Here is an 18815-nt window from a genome sequence, read left to right on the forward strand (position 1 = left end):
AGCCAGTCCACTCTACCCTAGTGCTACTTACTCACCTTGTCAACAAGTACATGCGAGATATCCACAACTGTTAGCACTTTCCAGGTTGATGCCTGGCTCAGTCCACATTGCATATATTCATTTGGGCCTTGCACGCAGAATGATCTCGACAAACCTACAATAGGGGACAAACGGACCAAATGATCGACTGTACAAACTGAACCAGAAACGTCGTAGTGCAATTTACAGCTCTTTCAAACCCAGCTATGAAAACAGTATTGGAGCGAGGGGATGCATGAATTCCTTGGCTGTGTGGCTCCTCATATGAAATGCCTTTGCAACAGCCTCCTACAGCTGTTCTGTGCACGCTAACTTTCTAATGTACCTTTCTACTGACGTGTATCCGAGTGTATGGGGTAACGATGCATAGAAGAAGGAAGGAGGGAACTCGAGCTGCGCTAGTCGTATGTCTGCTTATATAGATAGGCAGTGTCCAAATAAGTGGATACGGTAGCCATCGTTGACCGTGGGTCAGAAACATGTATCTCTCAGGAGTAGCTGACGGCGTTGTCGGGAACAATGTACATTAAATCTATTCCTTACCCTCATTCTATCGATTTACAGACCAATTTCTACTTGGAAATTCATGGGCTTTTGTGTGCCATCCTTTCTGTAATGCCACTTGGGCTGTCTTTTCCTAGAGTGCCATTTACTTTATATTCACTGCTCTCTAGGCCATATCTATTTAGTGATTCATCCTACCAAGGGGCCTGCTGCAGCCTATCTGGCCTACCACATGTCTGTTTCCTGATTATCTTTAGTACAAGAATCACCTGTACATCAATCAGTGGTCGCTGCTGCGTATTTTAAAGACACCACAGGTAAACTATTCCGATAGTCGTCTATCATGTACAATACTAGACCAAACTGGTTTCTACATGCGCGCAATCCCTGCCTTGAGCCACTTAAGAGTATTGGTCTTGTCAAACGCCTTATCTTACACAAATGGTGCAAATCTCCAATGGTGCAAGTGAATTCATCCAAGAAAGCATGCGGCAGATATACTAGGAATATCTTTGGTTGCTGCCATTTTCATGTCTCTGCAGCCGTCTGCTATTCTGTAACTGCCAAGTCCGATCATCGGTTTTGGGCTAAGCCACAGAGCCACAACTTGTAGCCTACAGCGTGCAGACCACAGGCTACTGGCTAATCACCACGATGGGCTCTCAGCATCAAGGCGCTCGGATCGTATCCTTAGCCACACTGTGGTGGCACATAGACCCAAAGGTATTACTCAGCTTTGGATTGGCATGCTTTTTTTAGCATTCACATAGGGATGTGCGTAAGAATTGTGCAACAGCACTAGGCTAATTAGGACCTTGCCGTTATCACAGGCTGCCCCCAACTATATCCTGCCACCATGTTCCCTGCATTTTGCTATGCAGCCAGGACACATGCACTGGAGCAAAGTGGCATCTGCATGATGGGCTGCTGCCGTTCTGTAGACTACACGTCCATTGTCTACGTGGAGCTGATACGGCTTCTGGCCATTATGCAAAACATCCAAAGCCAGCGGATCGCTGGCACCATGAGCCAGTTTTTGCTCCCTTCATCCGAATTCACCCCGCCAACCCCGATTTCCCAGCTGCATTAATTTATTATCAGCACCCCTGCGATAAAAGTGAAGCAAATTAAGGATTGCTGTTTAGCCTCTCCCATCGTCCTCATGCAGCCACCGTGAAAATGCGGACGTCCCGGGTGTCTCGGATGTCGTATCCGATTTTCATTATTTCCACCATGTGCCAACGCCGACCCTTCTGCTCAGCGCTTCGGCTTGTTTCCTTATTTTATTAGAGCTCCCTCAGCCTGCCAGTCGACTCCCTTTTTCTGCTTGATTTTCCCACCTCGTTCGCGAGCAGAGACTGCTACGTCGAGTGGTGCTAGTGGACCGTCCAGCAGCGGGCGAAAACCTGGGGGGCGAAAATCAATGCCAATCATGCATCGCGGCTGCCAGCGCTTCACGAGCCCTTTCAGATATGTCGGCATAGGATGGTCATCCTTCTCGGGTTGCCCTCCCTGCCAGTCTAATTATAAAACCGACACAAACCGGCCGCTCCTGTGGCGAATGCTGATTTGTGCGCTTTTTAGATTCTTTTTCTCCTCTTTCTGCGATTTTTCTTTCTAAGATCTGTACTAGCAAAAAACCAAAACAGTGTCCAGCCATTTAACCTTACACATTATGTCTGGATATAATGCTGAGGACGGCAGAAAAAAGCGACCACCGGCTGTATTAGACCTACAACATTATACCTTCAAGCACTGTAAGGCCGCCATCAGGGACCAGCTGGCACGCTGCTGACAAACGAGCCCGACACAGCTGGCAGCTCGATGGGAGACCGGCTCGCAGAGTCCGGTGGCAGCAGACAAGCCTCGCGGGGGTCGCGATCAGACAGCTGGTCTATGGATTGCACAATGGCTGTTGACGAGTCTGGGATGGCTGGCCCTGAGTCCTATGCGGTATAGACCGGTGGCCCAAGCAGCAAGGAGTACCAGCCAAACTCCCCGATGCACATGAGCGCCCAGCATTATACGCCCTCTGGCTCTACCCGTGGGCTGTATGACGAGCCAATGGCGTCGCCCAGGTATCAGCCTTATAGATATGAGGTGCAGCCTGGGAGTGCTTTTGTGCCCATGTACACCGCCCCTCAAGGACAGCAGCAACAACAACACCAACAGCAGCAGCAGAACCAGCAGCAGCAACACCAGCACCAGCACCAGCAACAGCACCAGCACCAGCAGCCAGCAACAGCACCAGCACCAGCACCAGCTCCAGTCGTTCTTTCCGGTGCAGCCGCATCATGGCCAGCCAGGTCATCCACCACCTCAGTACATGTTTCCTCAGCCTCCACCTACAGATCCCAATCAGTGGTACGACACGTTCCGCAGGGTACGGCGCACGCAGGCGTGCGACTTTTGCCACACCAAGAGGACGCGGTGTGTGGGTGACCCTTGTCGGAACTGTGTAAAGCGGGGGATTCCTTGTGTCTGGAGGGTCACGAAAAAACGCGGCCCGAAGCCCAAGAAATATGGGCAGTGGGTTGCCGTGCACACAACCAAGGCAGACGATGCAGGCCAGAGCAAGACCGCGATCGCGAGCCGATATCTCCAATCTTCTCACAGTAGACGACAACAACATGGAAAACAGCATCGACAGCGGCATCAACAATGGCTTCGACTCCTAGCGCTCTCCCGAAAGCGCCTTCGCTTGGTAGTGACATGGCAGTGAGCTGGGCCGACAGATTTGGGGCGTCGTCAGCAATGGATGACGACTCTGGCACAGAGTACTTCCAGGCTCCGCCCATCGGTGATCTTATGCGCCGGTTCTATTCCAACAAAGTCGACCCCGAGACACGCGAAGCAATACTCACGTTCTTCGACTACAGCTACTCGCAAATCCCGATTATTCATCCATCGACATTCATCCGCCGTGTGGTCGCAAAGGAGGTCGATCCGCTGCTCATCGATGCGATCAAGGCTGTCAGCGCCCGGTATATAACAGCCAACACAGGGCGCATTGTGGACGCCAGCGAGTACTCGTCTAGCGTTTTGTCGCAGATTCTGTTCAGCCTAGAAGCAGCCATCACTGGAAGCCATCCAGGCGCTCCTAATTGTAGCGCTACACCTCTCAGGAAACGAACGTGCAAACTCTTACTACGTGCTAATTGGGACTGCTACCTGTCTGCTTTCCCGTCTCGGCTGGAATGAGCTGGACCTGTACAAGTCGCAGAGGCCTAGCACCTGGGAGGAGTGGGTCGAGCACGAAACAAAGCGGCGGATCTTTTGGAATGTCTACCAGCAGGACAACTTTACATCGCTGATTTTTGGCCGCACAAACATTCATTCCCGAGTCGCAGATTCATGTCCGCTCGCCATGCGCTGATTCGGAGTGGAACGACATCACATTCGCGCTGTATGACTCTGCAACTGGAGAGACACCGGAGCCGCTGAACGAGAACGTTGATTCACGAAGCGCCGAAGGAAATCATCAGCGGTGTTCGGGACAACCGCAGCAGAGGGCACATCCGAGGGCAACGACGCAAGCAAGGATACGTGGGTGTGGGAGAGGAAGGCCGCAGGGGCACAGTCGCAAACTAGTCGCCGGGTTGTCATCTCAGGAGCAATATCCACACGTTTGTGCTTCTCTGCGAACTCAACACGCTAGACAGCCGGATAATCCGCTTCCTTAACGACGCAAAGCCCTCAAGGTACGGACAGAAGCTGGCTGTAGTAGGCTGACCGGCCATTCCCGGCGTCCAATTTCCACGGCAAGTCCGCTACCGCCCAGAGCCCAAGCACATCTCTGCTACAGCACAGCGCTAAGCTCATCTCTGAATACCCGGAGTTCCAAAAGTGCACAGCCCGCTTGCAAAGTCTATTCGATAGCCTGAAGCCGCCAAAGCATCTCAAAGGTAGCCTGACCGAACCAAGCAATCGCAAGTACTTTGGCGGCAGTGACCATGACAACTTCACAGCGCGGCTCCGATACCTGTCCATCAAGTCGTACATTTGCAGCCGGCAGATCATCTTGCACTCATCGAATCGCGAATCGTTCTTTGAGGAGTTCGAGAACCCGCCTGACTTGCACTCAGTCTGGCCGCTGCAGGAGCGAGAGGTACGGCGGATCTTCAGAAAAGTGTTCGGCAGCACATGGAGCCAGGGGCTGCTTGCTGACGACATCGCAGCAGATTCCTGGAAGGTGTGTGTAAGCTCAGCGCATAACCTTGCTGAATTCCTCCGACAGAACACTGATCTGCCATACACCCGCTATACATTCCAGTTGGTTCTCTGTGTGTTCCTCGTAACTGTCATCCCGCTACGCCAGGCACGTCGCTGCAAACTGGCTTTGCGCGCCGGTGATTATTCCGAGATGGACCCTGACCAGCTGAGCAAGGAGCTGGACATATCGGTTAAGGATACCCAAGTGCTCTGGGAAACATTGCAGAAGGCCAGTGCCATGTGGAAGACGGACTTTATGTGCGGGAATGCTGCGGGCCTTGAACATCGAAGAAGTCACAGGAAGCATGGGTCAGTTCTCGTCGTTCGCCATGTAGCTATAAAACCTAGACGCAAATTTACAGTCTTTTAATCTCTTGCAAGCAGCATTCATGAGTGTTCCGGATTCCACGGCTGTCAGTCAAAAGCGACCATGAATGGGAGCCCATTCACTTAGAGGGATCGCGATGGGTGCTGTAGGATGAAGAATGGCCCCTGTAGTACAAGGAGGCTGTATATTACTCTACAACCGTATCTCATACAGGAACCACCTGCTGCTATTAGGAATATGCATTTCTACAGGTTCTATGTACTGCGATTAAATGCCCTATTCACATGCTCGACATCCGTTGCATCCAACCTACATCGGCATGCCTAGTGGATACCTTAGAGCCAGTCTGTTGTAATATAAGGGCATGCTCGCTTACTGGGTTTGACCCTGGCACTTCATCCAGTGTCTATTTTGCTCGTTGCTCAGCGACCCACCCCTTTATACCTTTGTAAATGCGGGCTGGCGTGGGCATGCGTCATGCTCTTGGAACTACTGATGCCGCTTGCACCTCTTAGAGTGGAATAAGTATGAGCACACCCAATGGCCGTCAACAATGAAGCAAGGGTGGTCACGCAACGCCACATACTGCCTAGGCGCCTAGACGACGTAGTGCCGAATGTGATTGTGAGCCGCGCGTTGCTCCCTATTTTTAGCCTAAGGTAGCTGCAGTTTCTTACAAGACAAGACCGCTTTTCACTCTCCAACGCTCAACACCACCACTTCCTTAAACATAGCATACTCTACTCTTAGAGATATATAATCAGCGCAGCCAGCTATGGATAAAGCCCGTGTTTCAGACGATAAGAACAAGCAAATTTTTGCAGATATTCACACACCTACTCCTTTGAATGGGTTTTCGGTCCAGGCAGACAGAGCAGCGTCGCACGAGGTGAACCTTGGCTACAATACTGGTTCGCATGCTGTGCATCTAGGCGACCGCCGCAACCCAGTCTTTCCATATACACCAGGGCCATCGCAGCCATTATACGCAGCGCACAGCGGCGCTGTTCGGGTCGAGCTCGAGTTTGCTGCCTCTAACTACCGACACCACCCGTACACAGTGGAGCTGCTGCCTGGCAATGACTTTGCATACCTATATCAGCCGCGCCCAATACCGCCTATCCCTCTCGGATCTTCGCCCCCGAGCGGGCTGCATCAAGGTATTACGCCCATACATTCTGCATTTCCGCTGCAAGCGAACACCGGGGACCCCTACCAGCACGGCGTGCAGGTACGCAAACAAAGACGCACACAGGCGTGCGACTGGTGTCACAAGAAGCGCATAAAGTGCGATGGCGGCAGACCGTGCAATAACTGCACCAAGCGCGATGTGAGGTGTGAGTGGAGGAACGATGAAGCGGCGTGGACCCAAGCCAAAGACAGCCAAACCGCAGCAGTCAACCACAAGGGTGACGACATATGGAAAGAGCACAAAGATGCCATCAGCAGCAGACATCTCCAATCTCCTAGTTGACGACGAAGCAGTCAGGGCCAGCAGCCTGTATGCTTCTGGTCGCAGGAGGTCGAGCGAACACAAATCTGTCTCGGAAGCAGATACGACGAGGTACAGTCCGTTGTCCGAAGATGACCCGAATACAGACAGCTTTGTCAAACCGCCGGTTGGCAGCTTGCTGCAGGAGTTCTACTCGGACAAGGTCGACACGGAGACACGCGATGCAGTGCTGGCATACTTTGACTATTTCTACCCAAACATGGCGATATTCCATCCCTCGACATTTTTACGCCGCGTGGTCGCGAAAGACGTGGACCCGCTGCTCATTGAGGCGCTCAAGTGCATGGTTGCGCCGTTCATTGCGGTCCGGAACGGAAGCAGCATAGATACTGATAGTCTGGCAGGCGAGCTCAAGGCCAAGATTCTGTTTTCGTTGGAGAAACCAACAACGGACATTGTTCTCACTCTGATTTTCTTGGCAGCAACCGAGGTAGTTGTCTCGCGCACCGACACGTATGCGGTGCTGATGTCGGCAATAATCGGCATGCTGATGCGCCTGGGGTATCATGAGATTGACCTGTACAAGGACACAAAGCCAAAGACGTGGGGGAGAATGGGTCGAGGTCGAGACAAAGCGGCGCATATTCTGGACCGTTTTCCAGCACGACTCGTTCATGTCGCTGATCAACGGCCTGCCGACGATGATACCAGAGTCCTCGATATTTGTCAAGTCGCCCTGTGCCGACTCTGGATTGGAACGATATCGAGTTTCCTCTCTTGTACAGCACTGACGGGAAGCTGTCTGTATCGGAGGAATTGGCAGCAATCCAAAGAGGCAGCTCAGAGAAGAGCCCGCTGCACGAACTGTCACCAGAACGAGAGGTTCCTGGTGCTGTTGACACTGGAGCCGTGTCGCACTCCTTCGCGCTGCTTTGCGAATTCAACACACTGGATAGCCGCATATGCCGATTCCTAGGCGACGCAAAGGCGGCGAGATTCGACCAGGACGACATAGAGCTTCAAAGCCGCCCATTCCCATCTGTTGATTTCCTTGAACCAGTTGCTGGTTCCGGGGAGTTGGTGTACTCGGTTAAGCGCAAGACAAAGCTGGTGTCAGAGTATCCGCTGTTCCGCCAGTTTGATGCGCAGCTGCGCGACCTGCACGAGCGTGTCAAGCCGCCCAAGCACCTTGCCGAATTCTCGTACGACGAGGACAGCGTGCAGCGGTTTGGCAGCCAGGAGTACGGGCTTATCTATCATGCGCGCCCGCTATGTAATCATAACGGCGTTTACATGCAGCACAACAGTCATTCTGCACTCGAATAACCGGGCGTCGTTTTTCACCGAGTTCGAGCAACCGCACGAGGGTCAGGCAGATCCAAGTGCGGCGGCTCTGAAGCAGGTCATGGCAACGATGTTTGGCAAGGTTTGGAGTCAAGGGTTGCTGGCAACAGATATCGAGCCAGAGTCGTGGGATATTTGCGTGAGAAGCTCGCATACGCTGGCGGGGTATCTCAGAAGCAACCAGGACATACCAGAGTATTAGAATCGAGAAGATGGTATGCATCAGCATCATCATCAACTCCAGCGTGCTTTTGCGGACAGATACGCCGGTGCAAGGCTGCGCTGAGAGATGCGGATGATTCCGAGATGTCGCTGAACCAGTGGCAGCAGGAGCTTGACAGGTCGATACAGAATGTCAAGTCGATGTGGGATGCGTTGCTCAGGCTCAGCGAGGCGTGGAATCTCGATGGCGTCACACAGGTTCTCAAGATGATGGACACCGATGATGCTATAAATGCAGCAGACCAGCTATCTTCGCTTTCGCTGTAACTACATGTATATTTGAAACTAAACCAATGTTGACAAGATCCCGCCATGCAGTATTCATGGCTTAACATAGCCCAGCACCACGCGATCGGTGCCAGCCATGTCTTTCCAAACCTCGGTCGAGTTCAGCCCCTGGTCATGCATCGCCTGGCGTACTGGCTCAACCTGGTGCTCGCCGCCGATCTCAACAACAAGCCGCGGTAGCTTGCCGACATACGGATTATACTTGTCCAAGCCCAGCTGCCTTGCCACCTTTGCCAGATTCACAATAAACGCAATCCCGACGGATCGAGCTCCTCGTCCTTCACAGTCACCGGATCAGCCATGTATGGCAGGGGCACCAGCGATCGCCTGTCCTCCCAGTCCTTGACATCCGGATCGAGATCCCTGTACTCAGCCGGCGTCACATACGGCGGGTTGCTGATGATCATAGTCCCATGTGGCCTTTAAGCCGAGAAGCTTGGCAGCAGTATTGGGTGCCTGCAGGTCCAGCCTCTGGAACTCGACAGAGTTGCTGAGTAGCATCTCGTTAAACGCAAGGTTCTCGTTTCGCCAGTTCCACTGCCTCCGTCAGAGATATCTGCGCCCACAATCGTTGCTACTCCATCTGGAAGCTCGCTGGCCAGACCCAGCGCCAAGCAGCCTGTACCTGTGCAGGCATCCAAAATACTCAGCGGCCGCTGCTCTCCACCATCTCTTGCCGGCCACATCCGCCTTGATCATCTCCGCTAGCCGCAGCATCCACTCCTCAGTTTCCCACCTCGGAATCAGTACCGGCGGCCGGACACGCACATTTGTCTTTCCAAACTGCTGGTCGCCAATGATGTACTGCAGAGGCTTGTGGTGCTTGGTCCGGTCGTGCACGGCTTGGCGCAGCCACGCCCACTGCACTGGTGTTAGCCGCTGGCGATCGAGCTCAAGTTCCTCCTCTGAAGGCGCTGGCTGGTTGCGCCAGAGCCGTGCGAGCAGTTTAGGCGAGTCGTGGTGCGGTTTGTTGGACTCGGCGATGGTGGTGCGGGCGTGTTCGACAAGCCAGCGGAGCTCGTTCTTTGCCTGCGAGGTCCCAAGAGAATCGCTGAGTTTTTTCAACAGCGGAATTATTGTGTTGTTTGCAGAGCTGCGTGGCATTGAAGAAGAAATTTGAAGGGAATTAAAGGTACGAGATAACGAGAAAGGGGTTGGTGACGTTTGCCGATTTTGCCGGGTTGGAGGCGCATGAAAGCTTGGCGAAAAAAAAATTCATTTTTTGGGTTTGGGCTAGGTGGATTAAAAGAACCACGCCATTCCTCGTGCTGCCAATAAAGCTGGCAGTGCGGTGCGCATGGCCACAGGCACCAGCTCTTTCTTAACCTCCTCTCCGCCTTTTCTCTTCGCTCTGCAACCCTTACATACACGATAACTATGCCACGACTGTTTCAAATGAGCACCAGGCGGATGCAGGCGTTTGCTGCTCTGCTGGTGGTAGGCTTCGTCACAACGATCGCCATATTCATGTTTGCGCAGTACACTAGACAGCATGCAGCAATCGGAGCAACTACTTGGGCCTCAGCATGCACCAGGTCTATGTGATCGGACAGCGGAACAGCACCAACCGGCGATGGATGATGGCGCGGCAGATGGAGTTCCAGGGGATCCCGTTTGCATTCGCGCGGCCCGTGACTGCCGCAGACATCGACCACCCAGAAAAGTACATGCGCTGGGTGGGCGAAGAGGAGTGGAAAGGCAGTGCCGCAAAACCGCACACTGAGCTCAGAGGACCTGGCCGCGTACCGGACGCACATGAACGTGATCAACGATGTGGATCCGGCTGGAGTACAAGAGCGCGCTAGGTGCTCGACAATCTTGTGGACATGGAGGTAGACATCAAGGACCGGATGCGCGATCTTGGTCGAGGTGCTGCCCAAGACATGGGACATTGTGTATGTTGGCCACTGTGGGCACGATAACAAGCGGCCGAACTGCGTTCGCTAAGAATGTGTTTGTGTCGACCAGACCTGAGTGCACGTACGCATATGCAGTTTCGCAGCAGGGCGCAAGGCGGCTCAAGCGCGCACTGGACAATATCTGGCCGAATCCTAGGGTGCCATTTGACCAGGAGTTGATCAAGATGGTCGAGCCAGAGTACCTCGAGGCGTACAGTGTCGAGCCGCCGCTTTTCGCCCTAAGTCAGGCCCGCCAGGAAGGCAGGGCACGGTTAGACACGGGTCTGTTACGCATCTCTTGCACAACTCGACGCTAAACTGGATGGGACGGCCAGTCGCTCTATGCGCTGCTGGAGCAGCAGCGCTTCAACAAGATCAACGGCAAAGTGTGATCGGCGCCATTTCTTCCTGGCTGATGGAACCGCGTGTCTGCTCTACCAGTTGCTCAGTCCATTCTTAGCTCTTCGGTCTAGGCTGTCAGTTTACAAGCTCCAGCAACTGCAAGCTCTCTGTGGAGGTAGATGAGGAGTGGAGGCGATTTGGCAAGCAAGTAGCCCACCGCAAGACAAGGGGATCAACAAAACGCGTCCAATTTAGATTTCTTTATTTTTTAATCCCCCAGCTTAAGCGTGGGGTGGGGTGCTTGTATTCCCGTTCTTCTCCTCTCTTGCTTTTGTCTGTTTGCTTTATTTTTCTGCATTTTCCAATGACAAGCCCAAATGCGCTGGACGATTGCTCGCACACAACACCGGTAACAGCCCGCACAAGGGCAGCAGCGGCGGTGCGCGGGTCGTCGGCCAAACGGGTGTACTTTTCGCCACAAACACAAGAGTTCACAACCGGCATGACCCCTCAATCCTCGCCAACGCGGGCTCGCAGTCGGCCCACGCCTCGCAGCATTTTGAAACGCAACGCGCGATCGCTAGACACAATACCACCGCAGCTCAGCAGCGACAACATGCAGCAGTCCAGCGTGCAGTCGGCGTGGCCGCTGTTGTCGCCCAGCAGGCAGGACGAGGCGGCACGGGTTCTGTTTGGAAACGGCAATAAGGAATCAGAGGAGGACATGCCGTTTGAGCAGCTGTTTCCGCGGGATGTGGACAGGTTGTCAGCAACAACGGTCAAGGAGGACAGCCAGGCTGTTGCTGTTGCCTGTGGCTTATACAATGAGCTGGCAGGACTGGCGGCAAAGCATACACCGCAACTGTCCCAGCTGAAGACAAAAACTGTGGAGCTCCTGGATTGCCTCCACCGCGATCTCTCTGCAGACCACCTGCCAAAGCAGCTGATTGTGCCGATTCTCAAATGCCTTGGGATGCCTGCTCTACACCGAGCCCTATATGCGTACTACTGCCTACGCAACGCCTTGCTGACACGCTCACTACCGTGTGTGAGCAGACAGAGCGACATTTAGGCGATAAGGCAATATGCAGGACCGCGAGCTGGTGCTTTGGCATTATGCGCCCACCGCTGCTGATCCTACAACCACTGCTGCCGAGGATCGTGCGGATCTGCAGCCGGATCATGGCGCAACACGAGACATCCACATCAATTGCATATGAGTGCCTGACAGCTATCGATGCGCTGGTGCGCCGGTTTGCCTGGAGACATGCGCAAACTGGCGTCGTTTTGGTGCTTCCCCGTGCTGCGCGCTCTTGTCAGCCCAGCGCCGCGTGTGCGGTCGAAGGCCTGACTCGATAATCCGGCTCAACATCCCGTGGCTCGCCGCCGATGCACACAAGGCTGAGCTGAACTCGGAAGCAAAGGCATTCTTGGACTCGCAGCTCGGCCAGATGATCAAGCAATTGACGCGGATGACTCAGCAGCACCAGCACGTGTATGCGGCGCGCGTCTGGGGCATGCTGGTGACTGTGTGCGCGAAGCATATCCGGCCACGCATCAACGAAATGCTGAGGGTGATCCAGGAGTGCTTTAATTCGGCAGACCCGCAAGTACTGGTCGCGGCGCTGATGCAGTGGCGGTGTCTGGTATATGCGTTTCAGTGGGAGGGCCGTGTAGGGTTCAAAAAGTGCGTTCAACTGATTATGACACCAATCGTGTCCATTCTGAGCAACAAGGAATCGGCAGTGGAGGTTCGCTTGGCATGCGTGCGGTGCTGGGCGACGTTGGTATATGCGTTAGGCGACGGTGTAGCCACACACACCGAAACACTGATCAAGCCGATCACAAAGGCTGTTGTTGCGGATGGTAGCATCGAGGTCATGGAGGTCGTTGCACGAGTGCTGACGGCGCTGCTAAACCAGTTCGTGCTGTCCCCGGATAAGATCCCAAAGTTTGTTGTCTCCCCGATGATCATTGGTACGACGACTCTAGCAGCAGGCGATGGCAAGAGCTTGGCCGAAACCCATGGCCCGTTCTCATCTGTGGACGAGTTCACTAAAGGCGACAATACCCAGGTGCTAGGCCAGTATGTGGTCGGCGTTCCAGTCGAGTCGGCAAGCGGGATTGTGCCGATAGTTATCGAATATATCGGTGGGTATATCGCTGCGTTGTGCTCCGGCGAGTTCCACGATGCCTACTGGTGGATTGCCGTCGTTCGTATGCTTGTGTGATGCTGTTTGCACATCTCTAAACGCGCTTGATAAACGATACGAATGAGGATATCAGCTTCGTATCTAGCGTCGATATGGTCGGTTTTTGTCACCACTGCACCTATTTGTCCGGGTCAGGAGCCATGCGGCTGTCCACTTGTGGAAAGCGAGAACCCGAAGTCGCCACACGAAGTTCTGTTCTACGCAATCACAAACAATGTCGGCACTCGCTTGGCACAAACCGTATCACTTGGCCCTGATGTAGTTGATCAGGTCTTTCCACCAGTGGATGACTCTACAGCCAAGGTGACAGCAGTCGTGTCCGAGTTCACGAGCGCGTTAGCAGCATTACTTCCGGCAACCGAAGCTGAGCCCACAACTCCTTCTCGGCCTATCCCAGTTGCGCATCTAACGAATGCCATGACATTGACGCTTTGGTTGAACGACGCTATCGGTCGAAATGGCGGCATATCAGGCGTCGTGTTGGAGGTCGCTTCGAGTCGTCATCTGCGTGGCATGGCCAGAACACGCTGGATCATTCAGCCCTGGCAGCCAACCTCGGGATGCGCATCGCCTTTCACCTGCTGCAGTTCATAGACAGTGCCAATCGCGATGGCCTTGCCGAGGCCCTGGTATCTGTCCCTGGAGCAACTGAGTCTACCAAGCGACGTAAAGCTGCTATGGCTTGGATTCTGATTCCGATTTGGAGTGCTTGGCGTACGTGTTTTTCAAACGGATCATTCTGTTTTCCGGGTCACCGTGGTTTGCAGATACGCTGCTGAAACAGCCACCCATTACTGCGCCATGCGACTCGACGAATGAATCGGAGGAAAGCAGTACTGTGAAACGCTGGGCTCCTTATGTGGAAGTGCGCTGATGACGCTGTGGTCAGGCTGATTAAGGAAACGAACCTAGTGGTCCATCAGCCAACGGCAGCTATTTTTGCCAGACTAGCTCGAGAATCTGCCAAGAGCGCAGATGCTGCCGAGTGGGTACCACATGCATGTTCGATAAGCGTGCTGCTTGGAATCGCAGCTGTTGGTTCTGCCTGCGGTGGTACGTGGACTGCGCCCGAATCGATCTCGGCATTTGCTGAGGCTGAAGTAACTGACGAAAAGTCTCGGCTCTGCTTTTACTTGCTCGGTATTAGCCTGTTCGATCCAGACCTATCTCGATGCTCGACAAAATCAAAGACCCCCAAACAGTTCACCAGATACTGTGCCAGCTCGGAGGTGTATTGGACAAGGTACTCGAATCCGACCCTGCAGCATCTACACCACTGCCTCAAGATGAATTGGCTTCATTTCTGGTGGCTGCCGAACACTCGCCAATACTTGATAGCAAAACGACTGCCTCAGGTCTTGTCAAGGCGTTGTGTGGGATTCTTGAATCCGATGCACTGGTGAAGAGAGCGCCAAAAGTCATTCCAGGAACCTGCTGATGTCGATATGGCACCCACCCAGGACCCGCCCGCAGTGCCACCAGAAATCTCTGGCGTATCAGGCCAGCCAAGCCAGCCAGCCGAAAAAGCGCTCTCGCGTGTCGCCGCAGGCCAGTAGTGACTGCACCAGCGAACAGAGCACACCCACAAAAAAGCGCAAATCGAAGAGGTCCAAGAAGCGCACACCACCACCGACTCTGTCCAGGCGTGCTGGGGCAGCTAGAGGCGCTTTTGATGGATGCCGGCTCGCAGTCGCTGGAAGAGCTGTGCCAGGTGCAGGGTCGGTTGACCGGCATCCAGCAGAGCCTATGTGAAGTCATGGGCTCCAAGCTCAAATCCCAGAATGCAGGGCAAGGTACTGGGTAGATAGCATCCTCAGACTCGTTATTTAATCGATCTTTAGGTGAGTACGCTTTGCAGGCAGTCTTTGGCTGCACTTGGAAATAAATGACGCGACAAAAGATCAACTTTACCAAGCGATTGGTCTTTTAAGACTGATATGCCTCATTAGCAAGTGCTACATCGAATGGTTCGGTATTCATGTATGCTACAGCCAAGCATGATATCCAACAACATCCATGTAGCTGCGACGCACTATATCTCGTTCGATCAATGCCAATATATATGTAATGCGACACCTGACATATGCTGATATACGATACATGCGTAAATATATGGCCGGATTGCCTGTACCGATCATACATACGCGATATGTTCAGAAATTGAACGTATGTATCGCATCATACAAGAAACAGCACCAATAGTTAATGCCCTACGCAATCCAATTCTCGGCAGCTCTTATGTACGGAGCATGGTTTCTGCCCTAGACCATGTGCCACCTGGATGCTTTTGGAGACAATGGAAAATAAATGCTGTTTCACTTGATGGGTGTGGTATGCTGCTCATGAGCTGTGTCGTGAGCCTTGGTCCATTTTGCGGTTGCTTGCTGTCCCTGAATTGCGCAGTCACGTCTGGCGTAAAGGCATGGGACTCTGGTCATCTGGAAATGGTGGAAGAAATGCATTCTTCCTCTATCTCCACACCATGGGTTTGAAAACCCCCCAACTATATAGACAACAATAACAGCCCTGAACCGACCGATCAAGCACTTGCGTACTGACACCAAGCTGACTCCATTCGTCGGTATTGCCACCGCAAGCGGAACTGAATTAGGCTGCTTTGCAGATGGCGTCAGTAGCTTCCAGTCACCACTCCAGATAGGTGGCCTACACCTGCGGGATAGGTAACCCAGCTTGAGGCTTGACTTAGGAGGTGGAGAGACTGTGGTTCCAATCCTTATGATCTTAGAACCATGGATCAAGACTTTAGCACAATGGCGCATACTATTCTGAGCGACCGGCCACTATTAGACGGACCTGCCTTCACTGGCGATTCTTCTTCTTCATACAGCATATTTCATACGTTCAATATACGTCGTGGAAGGTGCTTGGAGAGTAACGTGTTCTAGACAGTTGCCTGTTTTAGTGCTTTAGGCCGTGCAGGCTTATTGAGGCGGTGAGGGAAGCGGCCAAGCGGGCTGAGGTGGTGATGGAGGTGATGGCCAAGAGAGCTGAGGAAGAGCGTGTAGAGAGAATCGCGAGCCTTAAGAGTCAACTTCATGCAATCTCTAAACAGTGCAATACTGCCCTTTGAAAACATAGGAGGAACCCCGAGTTTCGACACGGCCTCCATCGGGTTGTTAGAACGTCTCATATTTAGGTGCAGGAGGCTTAGTGAGAAGCTGAAGAATATGTACGAGACATGGCTTGCCCATGCAAGAGGCCACTTCTGCAGTAATCCAGGCGAGCCCAATCCTGTCTGCTGCTGATATAACCATCAACTGGATAAAGGAACCCCTGAGCCTTAGCTTCAATGAAGCAGGCAAGCCGTATACTGCTTTCTGTTTCAGTTATTGGCAACTGCTAATCCAATAATTTGAATGTTTCTTTGTAGTGCACCGGTTTGTGAACGCTGTCTAAAGGCCCGACCCGAAGGCTGGTGTGCCACCAAGATTCCACTTGGTTGACTCGTGATGAGCGCTCACCCGATTGCCTTTGCGCCACATATCTATGTTCTCTATGGCGATGGAGGTTGTGTTTTCCAAGCACCACAGCAATCTGTGAGAGGAGCTATGCCCTGCTGAGACATCCCTCTGTCTGCGGAAGAAAGAGTCGAGGGTTATGGACAAGTGAGAAAAGCATGAGCCAGCACTTTGTAGACGAGATCTTCCCACGTGCCGCAAGGATCCAAAGGACTTTGACAACGATAAGTACGCCTGGTCTTGCTGTCCACATCTATCTGTGCAGGGTATGATGATGCAGGTGGAAGGTATGACGTACGCCTGTGTACTCATGCTACTGATATAAATAGCAACACATGATGTAATGGCACATCAAGACCATGCCGATTCATGTCGTTCCCGCTTCACGAACCGATGGGAGCTGCTGGAACCGAGTCCCACAGCAAGGTGTGTGTGGAAAACTGAAGCCAAAAGTTCGAGCGTCATCATCACGTGGTAGGGGAGGTGAGCAGCATTCTGCTTTGCTGGTCTCTCACTTTCTGTTTCGGTAGAAAAAATCATTTTTGTACCTTTATATCATACTAATTCAAATGTTTAGCGAGGACGACATTGATCCGCACCGCGACCCGTTACAAATTCCGGTAGCAGCACAGACCGACGATAACCACGAGGCTAACGGCGCGTTCTGGACTAGCAAACAGACCAATGTAACGGCTGACAGCAGCAGGGATGACGTGCATGTGGGCAATGGCGAGCAGCGAGTGCCGACACCACCGCCGGAGAGCGCCAAGCAGCCAGTGCCGCTGCTGTCGTTTTCAGTGGGCCGCATTGTGGACCGGTCGAAGCGGGTGCCCGGATACACATTTGATGTAACCACGAACCTCAGCCCGTACCGGCGGCGCAAGTACACGGGCATCGAGCGCAACCAGGTAGAATTTGAGCGGCTGGAGGCACACCTACGCGGAACATACCCTGAGTGCCTGGTACCGACGCTGGGACCTGGCACCACGGTGAGCAAATACGTGCCTGACTACCAGAACGACCGGCTGGTGGTGATGCTGCTGCAGCAGTGGCTGTCGCGCGTCTCGATCCACCCGATCCTGCGGCAGGACTACGAGCTGAGGCAGTTTGTCGAAGCGCCATTTGCATTCAACCCGGCGCTTGCACCGGTGGTTCCGCAACCGCCGCAGTCGAACACAGGTTTCTTCTCGTGGGGCAAGAGCAAGCAGAAGATCTCGCATAGCGCCAACCCGACGCCGTTTGAGCAGCACCTGGAGAAGACGTCAGATAACCTGGCCCTGTTTGGCAGGAACCTGCCCGAGGCCCGGCGGTGGCACGGGCGCCTGGCGCGCACGCGCACGCGTCTATCAGTAGATCCTGCGTGACGTGGGCAACAAGCTGACGTCAGTGGGCGTAATCGAACACAACCCACAGCTGGCACGGACATTCAAGCGGTTTGGCAAGTCATTTGTACACATGGGCCACTCGGCACAGATGCAGGCCAACACGGAAGGCTCACGGACCATCGCTGTCGAGGACATCTACACCATTTCGTGCGAGAACGTGCAGAAGACGCTGATGAACCGCCAGGTCATCTTCACCGAACACCAGGTAGCCCAGCACCAGCTGGAGCGCAAGCGCCAGTCGGTGGCTGTGCTGCGCGCGTCGTCATCCATCAGCCCGGAACAGGTGCAGGCGACGCTTGACGAGTTCAATGTCGCCAAGGCCGACGCCGATGGCAAGCAGGAGAGGGCCGAGCGGGTTGATCGTGTGCTGGCTGCCGACCTGCAGGCCTTTGAGGCGAACAGGGAGAGGGACTTCCAGGACCTGTTTGCCACGTACGCCAAGGACCAGCTGCAGGTCGAGAAGCAGATACTGGGCGAGCTGAAGTCGGTTCTGGACTTTATTCGCCAGGGCAGCGTTAGCTGGTGCAAAGAGCCCGAGCCAGGACCCGCCTGCTGCTGCTGGTGCCTCGCACGCCACCGCCTAGGACGGACCTGGGCCAATGCACATGCACCCCCTCCCCCGTAACTCGCTCCGCAGCCTTTATTACCTCTTTTCTAATTAACATTCCGTGTACCAAGCCTGGTGCCGTCCAATGTCAGACTGCTGGCGGTGCCTGGTGGTCCAGGGCGGAGCAGCCATTGGCGCGTCTAAACCCCGCTTGTGATCCTATCTCGCTAGTGCCCGAAAAAACCTCGCGCTCGATCCCGCTTTTGGCAATAATTGATCCTATCTCACCTGCTTTGTCGCCTGCCCCCTGCTTGAATACCGAGTGCTTTTGATGTTCGCAATAAAACTTTTTACTACCCCTTTCCCCCTCTCTCAACTCCTTTCTGCGCATTTCTATAATACATAATTTTTGTTTGCTATCCTCCTTATCAGTTTCTTTGCCCTGCCTAATCTGCTGAATGAGCCAAACCTTGGACAAGACAATAACTCGGGGAGGAAAATACAGCAGCGCATTGTAGGCCGTTACGCGAAACTCAAGGAGAAGCACACTGCACATACAAC

General features: G+C 53.5%; 10 protein-coding genes across 10 annotated transcripts; 8 read left to right on the forward strand and 2 right to left on the reverse strand.

The window, feature by feature from the left end:
• Window positions 1-3204: 3204 nt before the first annotated feature.
• Window positions 3205-4060, forward strand: DL89DRAFT_299913 (uncharacterized protein; the record flags this gene model as incomplete). The annotated part of the gene is made up of 1 exon (XM_040890816.1): window positions 3205-4060. One exon carries the CDS (start codon window positions 3205-3207, stop codon window positions 3742-3744), a length of 540 nt encoding a protein of 179 aa, XP_040747335.1. The 3' UTR covers window positions 3745-4060.
• Window positions 4060-4811, reverse strand: DL89DRAFT_10193 (uncharacterized protein). Its single transcript, XM_040883002.1, has one exon. It carries the CDS (start codon window positions 4714-4716, stop codon window positions 4240-4242), a length of 477 nt encoding a protein of 158 aa, XP_040747336.1. The 5' UTR covers window positions 4717-4811; the 3' UTR covers window positions 4060-4239.
• A 1047-nt stretch (window positions 4812-5858) lies between these two features.
• Window positions 5859-8369, forward strand: DL89DRAFT_280606 (uncharacterized protein; the record flags this gene model as incomplete). The annotated part of the gene is made up of 7 exons (XM_040889599.1): window positions 5859-6314; window positions 6339-6420; window positions 6467-7274; window positions 7322-7777; window positions 7836-8019; window positions 8075-8095; window positions 8142-8369. The coding sequence occupies 7 exons, from the start codon at window positions 5859-5861 to the stop codon at window positions 8367-8369; spliced, it is 2235 nt and encodes a 744-aa protein (XP_040747337.1).
• DL89DRAFT_264085 (modification methylase HemK) lies at window positions 8354-9586 on the reverse strand. The gene is made up of 5 exons (XM_040886098.1): window positions 9075-9586; window positions 8957-9046; window positions 8778-8927; window positions 8708-8753; window positions 8354-8668 (listed from the first exon to the last, which is right to left on the reverse strand). The coding sequence occupies exons 1-5, from the start codon at window positions 9492-9494 to the stop codon at window positions 8424-8426; spliced, it is 951 nt and encodes a 316-aa protein (XP_040747338.1). The 5' UTR covers window positions 9495-9586; the 3' UTR covers window positions 8354-8423.
• A 199-nt stretch (window positions 9587-9785) lies between these two features.
• On the forward strand, window positions 9786-10686 carry DL89DRAFT_319744 (uncharacterized protein; the record flags this gene model as incomplete). The annotated part of the gene is made up of 7 exons (XM_040891148.1): window positions 9786-9868; window positions 9898-10080; window positions 10115-10163; window positions 10196-10222; window positions 10260-10328; window positions 10366-10506; window positions 10624-10686. The coding sequence occupies 7 exons, from the start codon at window positions 9786-9788 to the stop codon at window positions 10678-10680; spliced, it is 609 nt and encodes a 202-aa protein (XP_040747339.1). The 3' UTR covers window positions 10681-10686.
• A 160-nt stretch (window positions 10687-10846) lies between these two features.
• On the forward strand, window positions 10847-11892 carry DL89DRAFT_10205 (uncharacterized protein). The gene has a single exon (XM_040883004.1). It carries the CDS (start codon window positions 10995-10997, stop codon window positions 11700-11702), a length of 708 nt encoding a protein of 235 aa, XP_040747340.1. The 5' UTR covers window positions 10847-10994; the 3' UTR covers window positions 11703-11892.
• On the forward strand, window positions 11872-12985 carry DL89DRAFT_10278 (uncharacterized protein). The gene has a single exon (XM_040883014.1). It carries the CDS (start codon window positions 12082-12084, stop codon window positions 12859-12861), a length of 780 nt encoding a protein of 259 aa, XP_040747341.1. The 5' UTR covers window positions 11872-12081; the 3' UTR covers window positions 12862-12985.
• On the forward strand, window positions 12809-13569 carry DL89DRAFT_10271 (uncharacterized protein). Its single transcript, XM_040883013.1, has one exon. The coding sequence runs from the start codon at window positions 12904-12906 to the stop codon at window positions 13435-13437; it is 534 nt and encodes a 177-aa protein (XP_040747342.1). The 5' UTR covers window positions 12809-12903; the 3' UTR covers window positions 13438-13569.
• Window positions 13506-14527, forward strand: DL89DRAFT_10208 (uncharacterized protein). Its single transcript, XM_040883005.1, has one exon. It carries the CDS (start codon window positions 13701-13703, stop codon window positions 14244-14246), a length of 546 nt encoding a protein of 181 aa, XP_040747343.1. The 5' UTR covers window positions 13506-13700; the 3' UTR covers window positions 14247-14527.
• A 2154-nt stretch (window positions 14528-16681) lies between these two features.
• Window positions 16682-18613, forward strand: DL89DRAFT_264088 (uncharacterized protein; the record flags this gene model as incomplete). The annotated part of the gene is made up of 4 exons (XM_040886099.1): window positions 16682-16693; window positions 16904-17671; window positions 17700-18221; window positions 18250-18613. 4 exons carry the CDS (start codon window positions 16682-16684, stop codon window positions 18289-18291), a joined length of 1344 nt encoding a protein of 447 aa, XP_040747344.1. The 3' UTR covers window positions 18292-18613.
• Between the last annotated feature and the right edge of the window lie 202 nt (window positions 18614-18815).

The sequence above is a fragment of the Linderina pennispora genome (genome assembly GCF_002104995.1).
Source record: "Linderina pennispora strain ATCC 12442 chromosome Unknown DL89scaffold_1, whole genome shotgun sequence".
Classification (NCBI taxonomy): domain Eukaryota; kingdom Fungi; phylum Kickxellomycota; class Kickxellomycetes; order Kickxellales; family Kickxellaceae; genus Linderina; species Linderina pennispora.

Excerpts from the sequence above, each read along its gene's own strand:
- DL89DRAFT_264085 (XM_040886098.1), bottom strand. The coding sequence starts at position 9,494 with ATGCCACGCAGCTCTGCAAACAACACAATAATTCCGCTGTTGAAAAAA. Across the intron at positions 8,754-8,777 it reads ATGATCATCAGCAACCCGCC|GGATCTCGATCCGGATGTCA; the intron begins GTATGTGACGCC and ends GGCTGAGTACAG. Across the intron at positions 8,669-8,707 it reads GGGAGGACAGGCGATCGCTG|GACGAGGAGCTCGATCCGTC; the intron begins GTGCCCCTGCCA and ends GTGACTGTGAAG.
- DL89DRAFT_10271 (XM_040883013.1), top strand. The coding sequence starts at position 12,904 with ATGAGGATATCAGCTTCGTATCTAGCGTCGATATGGTCGGTTTTTGTC.
- DL89DRAFT_10208 (XM_040883005.1), top strand. The coding sequence starts at position 13,701 with ATGTGGAAGTGCGCTGATGACGCTGTGGTCAGGCTGATTAAGGAAACG.
- DL89DRAFT_10205 (XM_040883004.1), top strand. The coding sequence starts at position 10,995 with ATGACAAGCCCAAATGCGCTGGACGATTGCTCGCACACAACACCGGTA.
- DL89DRAFT_10278 (XM_040883014.1), top strand. The coding sequence starts at position 12,082 with ATGATCAAGCAATTGACGCGGATGACTCAGCAGCACCAGCACGTGTAT.
- DL89DRAFT_10193 (XM_040883002.1), bottom strand. The coding sequence starts at position 4,716 with ATGTCGTCAGCAAGCAGCCCCTGGCTCCATGTGCTGCCGAACACTTTT.